Here is a 9,335-nt window from a genome sequence, read left to right as displayed (position 1 = left end):
CCTTGATCAAGTGGGCAGATCCCTGTCATCAGAGTGAGAATCCAATGACTAAGGACGTGATCAGATGATCATCCTGCATCTAGGGGGCCAAAGACGGACACGAGCAGGCACTGGAGGCTGGTGCCCGAGGAGGTTGACCCATGCAGTCACAGGATGGAATAGTGGGGACAGAGATTGGAGTATATGTAGACTGGTCAACTTTATTATCCATGGAGGGCAGAAGACTCCTCACATGGCGTGAAAAAGACTCAGATGAAGGTACAGAAAGGTTCGTCTGTGCCCCCACTGTAGCAGTGGCATATGTCCGAGATGGAGTAGGGAGCAATAGCTTCCTAGCCTCAGGGTAGAAATGTTATCAGTAGTCTTCAAACGCTGTACCTCTTTCTCCTCCACTCACTTGGGGCAAGACCTAAAGTAAGAGGAGTGGGAACCACTACAATTAACAAAGTGAGGGTCCAATTTCCACTTGTAAGCATAGTGGTCCTTGCCACCACAACGAGCACACGTCACAGAACCATGACAAGATGTCTTTGAATGACCAAACCACTGGCACTGAAAACATTGGAGAGGGTTAGGAACATACAGCCGTACCTTACAGTTCAAATAATCTGCCTTAACAGTGGCAGGTGGACGTGGCGATGAAAACGTCAAAATGAGAACAGAGGTCGGCACCATAATTCAATCTTGATGAATGGAAATCCTTTGAACTGCTGAAACTCCTTGCCTGGAGAAACCAGCAAGGATCACTGACTCGGAAATTGTCTTCAAGTCCCTCACGACAATAACTCCTCGTGAAGAATTCAAAGAAGCGTGGGGAGTAACCTCAATGGGTATGTCCCCAATGGTCTTTGAATTCAGGAGGAGTTCACTGTGTTTTGGTGTTGATGTTCCCACCAAGATATCCCCAGAGCATAGCTTCTTGACTGACTTTGGAGAGCCAGCAAGCCCCTCTAACTCCTTCTGAATAAAAAAGGGAGACATTTGCCCTAAAGATTTATTGGACAGTGAATGCAGGATCAGAAAGCGAAGTACAGGTCCACATTGTGGTGGAGACTGGTGTTCAGAGTCTTCTAGGCGTGGTCGTTTACCGATTAGCAGAGTTTTTAAATTTTTTTTATTTGGATTTGGGGGATCCATAATAAAGGAGAAAGATTCAGAGCCCACTGACCACACCCGCCATGAAGTCCTAAGAGGGGACGCACTAAAATGTCAAACAAGGGCACTGCAGAAATGCCAGGGTTTCATGAGCACTATACCCAAAGATTAGCATCAGACACGATGTCCACAACACCCGTTGAGAACGCCCAACACTGGTACTCCGTTGACACTAGCCCGAGTGACCCCAAAGCTACCCGTCTACAGGAATTCAAGGCCAAAGTGGTGTGTTGAGTGCCCCATACACCACTCAACCACCAGGATCCTCTCCTTCCCTTCACGGGTCGCCATGCATGGCAAACACGTGGGTGGGTGTTTAGATTCCAGAGAAAGCAACTGAAAATACAGAACCTTTCCTGGGAGATTCCCTCACCGCGTACAGATATCCACTTCGAGGGGTAGAACGTTGTGTCACCAGAGTTGGTTCTATAACAATATAACATTGTGTCACCAGAGTTGATTCTTTAACAATAGAACATTGTGTCACCAGAGTAGGTTCTATAAGAATAAAACATTGTGTCGCCAGAGCTGATTCTATAACAATAGAACACTGTATCTTCAATGCCCTCTGCTACCCAAGTTATTTGAACCAGTTTCATTGTGTCTCCCTAGAAGTTCATGAATATTCTATATGTTTATCCTAAAATCTTCATTGTTCAATTTAATAACTTTTTAATACAATTAAACCAAATCGTGGAAAAATGGATTATTTAAGGTTTTTCAACATCTTCCAAACTGCCCCCAGTAGCACAGCGGCATGTCTGCTGGAATTACAACGCTAGAATCCGGGTTTCGATACCCGTGGTGAGCAGAACACAGATAGCCCATTGTGTAGCTTTGTACTTAATTACAAAACAAAACAAACAATCTTCCAAACTATACCACAAAGGTCCGTCCACTCATCTAAGTTACAAATGTTACTCTTTATACTGTTGAGAGAAATTTTACAGAGTTTGTTAACTATTCTGGTCTGGTGTATAAGAAAGACCTTTTGTGTAAGAAACTTGAAACATAATGACTAATCTATGTATATTATCTTAATTTTTATGATATCCCAGATATGAAAACATACTCTTTTTAGTTAACGTGTTGGCTTCACATTAAATTGTTTTTTTAGAAAGCTTGAACAAATTTGATTGTAATATTCTTCAGCAAATCTTCAATCTCTCACAAACAGCTGAATCTTTAGTATATTTGATTCATTTGTTGCTAATGACCCCGGTAGCAAATTGATGTACTTTTTCGAAAGATATACCACTTGTGCATCGAATATTTTAGTTAAAATATTTAAAAAAGTCAGTAATCAAACAAAGAAGTAGTTTCAGCTTTTTTGTTAGTTAAAATGATGTTTGTGCTAGATGCATGATGTTATAAATAGATCATTTGGATCAGTCACTTAGTTTTTCGGTTGGATTCCGATATTCATGCCGTTTCACTGTTCACAGATAAAACACAAGGAACATTTACTAAAAACAGTTAATTTTGCAAACACTAGAATAATACTTTTCAAAATTAGTCTTTACTCAAAAATTGACACTCTTATCTGTATAAGTACAAAGAGATCTAATAAGTTAAGTGTAAGTTACGAATCTTCATATTTTTTATTTTATTGTAGATTGGAAAATATGAAAATAGTAATTTAAGAGGATTCTGCACTTACTACACAACTTTCAATATTGTAAGTAGGATAATTATAATGGTTTTTGAATATTCATATATTTATATTGTTTTAGCTTACTTGAACTCCAAGGGGGAGATGAGGTCATTTTGTTACAGCATTCAACAGCTGCAAGACAACATTCTTTCCACTTATTTGCGTAACGCTCTGACATGAAACTAGCCACAATATTCTGGCTAAAGTTAGCAGGGTTCGCAATAAATGTTTCATTTTGAGAATTTATCAGCACATATCCTCTGTACCTTAAAAGAAGATAGACATTTAGTAAACACAAGAAATAGTATACATTCAATATTAATATTTTATCTGGTTTTCTTTTATTCCTAAGAGCATTAAACTTACAAATAGTGTTTTTAGTTTCATTCCTTTGTAAATAAATCATATTAATAATTATTGTAATGTTTTGTTTTCATACTATCCAGCATATTATTTTCTTGTATAAAAATGGGTCAAAATTATTAGTGTGCAATTTTATATCGTAACTTAAAAGTTCGAATATATATATATAGCAGCAATCTAAGGTCATAAGTTCATAAGGTGATAAAAATGGACAAAAAGATCCCAACTGAGACAGGATGCAGGGGTAGTTATCCCTATAAGCTAAATAATTAAAACAGCCGTTGACGAAAGATTGAGTAAACAATGGGAAAAAGTGCAGAAATGTAGAATAAATGCATAGGATAATGGCTTTTGAAGCTTGATTGATTTATAGAAAAACATATTTGAAGAAATAATAACTAGAAAATTGTAATTTTGAATGCAGTAGAAAGTAGATATAGGAATCAGATAAAAGAAAGTAAGCATTATAGTTTGCAGAAGTGAGGTAAGCGACAAAAAATTGACCCATATTAAACAAGTGCAAAACCTTAAAATATATACAGTCGCACAGGAAAATGACATTTGAAGTTTTGAAGAGAGTTAATAGCAGATGTAGAATAGCAAAGCAATATAATAGATTATATGCAAACTCAAATTTGTTACAATATAAAGAAGTCCACTTTATGGAAATGTGAGAGACATTAGAGCACTTAATTTAGCCTGAAAAGACTTGTCAATGGAAGTAGTTGTGGTATTCTTAGTTACCTTAAAGGTAATTATAGTTAGAGTAATAACAACAATAACAGAAATATATATGAATTTCCGTATTGACTGAGTAGAACAAAATGGAAACTGGACAAACAAAGTGAAAATACAGCCTTTATTTATTTATCTACAACACAAGTAAGAATTAAGAACTTCACAAGATTGCTGACAAACTATCAAAAGTTTTGAGTCAGAAGAAGATGTGATCAAATCTAATCTATTTCTGGTGTAGACTGAGAGAGTTAACTTCTATACAGAGAAAACAATAAGGTTATCTTTCACGGAGTTCACTGGGTCACTACTTCACTTACTCATCCCACAAGTACAAAAAGGGATAACGTATCTTCCAGTATTTGTAAGCAATTTATCTATATAAAGAACATAAATAGTAATAAAGAAAACAGTGATGCCTTCCATGGGAGAGTACAGCATGAGTAAATACGAATGGCCTATGGCAATCTGTAACTAGGACACTAACAAGTTAGATACGTTCCATAACTGGTTTTTATATATACTAAATCTACCCATGCACTTGAAACTGCATAAGCGTGAACAAATTTGAAAATTTGTAGGTGAACATTTTCATCTGTCTAACCTAAAGAACGAAAAGAAATAACTGAAAAATTCACTCAACATATTTCTTCTTTCCATTACTACAGTCTTTTCTTCAAGTTGACTTTGATTTTATTTTTAAACCCAATGATATAAAAAATACAAACTTGCATACCAATTATGCTTTTGTAGTGTCTTATTCTTGCATCTGACGAACATACAGATGGACAAGACAGACTAACACAGCCCTTTAACAAAATTGTACTATAATTGTCAAGAGTTAAAATACAATACTATAACAATAGAATGACATTTGGGAAATATTTCCTTTAACAATGATCAAAATAATAATTTACATTTCAGAATATATAAGAAAAATACTCTAAACATATATTGAATTATGAACTAAATTTTGTACAAGTAAAATATGATATAAATTAATGATAAAGGAAAACACGAACGTGATAATAGGAAGCATTTATTAAACGTTTTGGGATCATCAAAATTCTATCATCAGTAATCTAGAAGTACAAAACAAGCAAACAATATTTATAATTACAACAGAAACAATTTGAATATATAAATTATAACACAAGAGAAAATGAAAAATGTGACACAAATGAAATAGTTAAATTAAAATAGGTTTAAATCAAGTGAAGAATGTGAATTATTTAGGGACTGAAGAAGAGTTTTTATGTATGATGTTTCTTTTATTAGAAGTTCAGTATCATGTTTGGCTGTTGAGATAATTTTAAAGTTTGAGAGAGAAATCGGATTTCCTGTTTCTGTATTATGCTGATAGATAGCGGAGTTGGGAGGGTTTGTAACCTTTCTTCCAGTTTTTATAAATATGCTCATGTGTTCACATGCTCGTGCCTTAAGGTGACGTTTGGTTTCACCAGTATAGGAGGTCTTACAGTCCCCGCACGTGTTTAAGTAGACGAGTTGTGAACAATGGGTAGTCGGCAAACAATCTTTGTAGCGGAACTTTTTTGTTAGTCTGAAATTAGATTTCATAATAACTTTTATATGGGGATAGTAAGAGTTACATAATTTTTCCAACTGTTTCGTGATAAGGGAGTTCTGTCTCCCAAGATATGGTAAGCAGATGTATAAAGGAAGTTTGGGTACAGTGGGCATCTTAGTTGGTTTGACAAAGAAATTAGTTAAGAATGAGAAAGTTATTTTCTAAAAATAAAAAAAAAATGCTTTGGTATCCGTTTCGAAAGATAATGTTTTGTATGGAAGTAATTTCTTTGTGAAGGGCTAGATAGGATGAGGTAAGTTTGTAAGCTCTATTTATTAGGCAGAGAATATGATTGCGAGTGAAAGAGAAGGGTATAAAGCTGTCAAACTGAATGAGAATACCAGTAAATGTGATTTTACGATGGATGCAAGTTGAAAAGCCGTTAGCATCAAGAACGTTAGTTAACAAGAACGTCCAGAAAGGGAATAGAGTTATTTGCCTCAGTTTCATGAGTGAAGTGTATAGAGGGGTTGTGATTTAAGATAGTCAAGAAAGCGTTGGATATGATCAGTATGGCGTAAAATAAAGAAAGTATAATCAACATTCCTTCTAGAGAACATTTTGAAGATTAAAATATAGTTGTCAATCCAGTTCTGTTCGTGGTGACAGAGAAAAATGTTGACAAGCGTAGGACCCAGAGAGAAGCCGTTAGCAACGCCATCTATCTGCTCATATAGAGTATTCTTAAAGGGAAGAAGAGTTTGTTTGTTTGTAGTTAAGGACAAAGCTACACAAAGGGCTATTTGTGCTCTGCCCACCACGGGTATCGAAACCCGGTTTCTAGTGTTGTAAGTCCACAGACATACCGTTGTGCCACTGGGGGCTGGGAGAAGAGCAGAGAAAAAACAAGTCCAGATTTTCAACAACAGATTGAAATGTGTAACCAAATACCAAGATATCATCAATAAAGATTAAGCATCTCTCCTATTGCTAACCACCCGGCATGGCCAGGTGGTTAGGGCGTTCGACTCGCAATCTGAGGGTCACGGGTTTGAATCCACATTACACCAAACATGCTCGCCCTTTCAGCCGTGGGGGCATTATAATGTGCTGATCAATCCCACTATTCGTTGGTAAAAGAGTAGCCCAAGAGTTGGCGGTGGGTGGTGATGACTAGCTGCCTTCCCTCTAGTCTTACACTGCTAAATTAGGGATGGCTAGCACAGATAGCCCTCGAGTAGCTTAGACAAACCTATTGTAGCCCTCTCATTTTTTGCTCCATCAACTACTTGAAAGTGGTAGGCATATCAACAGGCTGAACAGTATAACACAGAACTCATAAATACCATCTCGAATGCTAAAGAAGTTTTTGGCCGCCTCTCCTTGACCAGCTCAACTTGCCTTATATGGAAGGAATATCTAAAGTTCTAAGCGAATGGACATCTTCCAATGCATTCAGATATTCCCATGTCTGGAAACTCATCAATATTAGTCATTTCATTCGCCCATCTAATATCAACACAGTATCTTGGTGTATGTTCGTTTTCCTGGCAATTGCTACTGGAGATGACCAAACACTCTAAAAGCTATATGATTTTAACATATGAGGCATCTCAGCACTGACTATATCCTTTATACTCCAGAGAAGTTTCCACAGTAGTTAATGTATCAGATGAACATTATCTGTATCTACCTGGTGATGAGCTGCTGTTTCCTGCTCCAAATGGTCATCTGGTCCCATTAAAAATCAACATATTCAACCAGCAGTTTACTGAGTCATTGTGTTGACTTTAGATTACACAATACACAAAGAGAACAAAGTCTTTATGGGTTGACGAGAATAGTGGGTTTACCTAAATATTTCAAATTGAACTGATATTTTGGTGACGACTGTATTAACCACAAACTCATCCTTTCTCCTCTGTATCTTTATTGGCACATAACAGGAGCACCTAAACCTGAACATGCTGGTATTACCAGCAAATATTACGAAAAAGCTTAATATTGTGCTTTAAAAGTAGGTGGTCAAATCAAACCTGAGTTCTGTTATTTTCCAGAGCTGATGTGAGTGGTGGCAGCCATAGTTTGCGTTCTAAATTTCTGCATCTACTTAATAATTGGACAGAACTGCATGTTTTCCTGTATTGTTGGGGGACAAGATAAAGGAATTTTTTAAATTTGGCCAACAGCATACAACCAAAGCAGGTACTTTGGTCCTTCTGTCCACAGATCCACCCAACAAGCACCATAATGGGGCATAACTATCATGGGAAGCACTAGTGAGCTGCATGTTAAGATACCAGGATTTCTGCAGTTGGGTATCCTTCGATGAAGCAGGTGCTTTCCACAATGAAGAAGACATCTCAGGAAGGTGATCTTGCCAAGGAATAGCCACTGAAGCTAATAATTTGAGCTTCGTTATTCCAAATAACCAAAGATTCTGCATTAATTAGGGTGTAGAAGTCTCTTTCACCAACTTGATGTCTCATTGACATCTTTTGTGTTGGTAGTCATTCCATGAACTTATCAGCAAGGATACTTGCATCATTTGCTGATGCAATGGTAGGATATTTTTTCCCATGTAAGTAGCATAAGTCATTCACAGAACAATTTCTCAGAGTGACTTCTCTTTCAACCTAGAATTTGGCCATATGGATAACTCAATTTTAGATTGGGTCAAAATGTTTGTGCAACTCAGAGGTGACTGTATGCCACTCACTTAGCTGTTTCTTGTCTAAGAGCTTGATCTGTAAAGACACTGCATCAAAAGTTGTAACACCTGTCCCTGACACTAACCATTCCAAGCAGTGACCTGTTTGACATATTTATGGAAGCAGTCCAGGTCTTTTATGGCTATACTCTTGAATCCTAAAGGAGAATCTGGTTTACCTCATTCACATAGATTTGTAATACCTCTAGTAGTGCATCAGCAACAGGTGGAGACAACAGTAGTGCCATGGGCTCAGGATAGTGTTGATATCCATGAACCTCTGCATTTAGAAGAATGGTTATTCCCTACTACAGGGTGGCAGAAGAATTAGTTACCATATTGTACTCATCTTTGTGCTTTTAGCAGCTGCCCATATCTCAGTGAGGTACCTCCAGTCTCAGGTGACAATTAAGAGGTTTGAGGTTTGACTGCTTTGAGTGACAGTCTGTACAGAGACTGTTTTATTTATTATCAGAACCATTAATCTGCAAGTAATTAAGTACAGCCTCAGTCATCAATGTCTTCTGTGAGCCAATATTAAAACTCAGGGATATAAACTGGTAAGCATCTCTGGAGGTAGGTCTCTTTCTGAAGACCCAGAAGAAGGCTTCTTATAAATCTAGCTACCCTCTCAAACGATGATCTACTCTCAACATAGAATTCCTTTTTTGCTCATAAGTTCTTTTACTGCTGGAAAACTCTATTTCAAACCCTTCAAAGTTCAAAAATTATATCACATGAGAAGAGCATAAAAAATGAACATAAAGAAAAACAGAATACTCTGCAAAAACAAATCCTGTGGTCATGGAACCAAATTATGACATTAATACCTTATATTATGGTATTTTCAGGTGCAGTAATTATCTTACAGGTAAGAATATTAACTGCAATAGCAAGAAGAATGGAAGAAAATTTTATGTAGAATTAAATATGAATTTCTGAATTGATAAGTTGAAGAAATATGAAACTGAACTTAACATAAACAAAGAAAAACAATTGCACAGGCCTGCGTATTTAAACTTCATAAAATCTGTTATCGTTTTAATAACGGATTTTCTATAATTAGCTACGCAGATTTCGAAAATAATATTCTTTTTTTTCTATCACGTAAGGATTTTTTACAAATCTGGAAGAGGAAAATACTCTCACTTAAATCAAATTATTATTTCGTTTACCACAATGTAACATTT

General features: G+C 36.5%; 1 protein-coding gene across 2 annotated transcripts in view; it reads right to left on the bottom strand.

The window, feature by feature from the left end:
- Positions 1 to 9,335, bottom strand: part of LOC111085577 (calcitonin gene-related peptide type 1 receptor-like) — a 34,418-nt gene that overhangs the window by 19,407 nt on the left and 5,676 nt on the right. For both annotated transcript variants that reach the window (XR_002610386.1, XM_022384772.1), the window contains exon 4: positions 2,894 to 3,075. Coding sequence is in view for 1 of the 2 variants with exons in the window: in XM_022384772.1 (XP_022240480.1) it covers positions 2,894 to 3,075 (182 nt within the window). In the remaining variant the exon portion in view is untranslated. The remainder of the gene's footprint in view (positions 1 to 2,893; positions 3,076 to 9,335) is intronic.

Source organism: Limulus polyphemus, unplaced genomic scaffold, assembly GCF_000517525.1.
Source record: "Limulus polyphemus unplaced genomic scaffold, Limulus_polyphemus-2.1.2 Scaffold480, whole genome shotgun sequence".
In the NCBI taxonomy this organism is placed as follows: Eukaryota; Metazoa; Arthropoda; class Merostomata; order Xiphosura; family Limulidae; genus Limulus; species Limulus polyphemus.
Note: the sequence above shows the minus strand (reverse complement) of the source record. Positions and strands in the feature narration are given on the sequence as shown.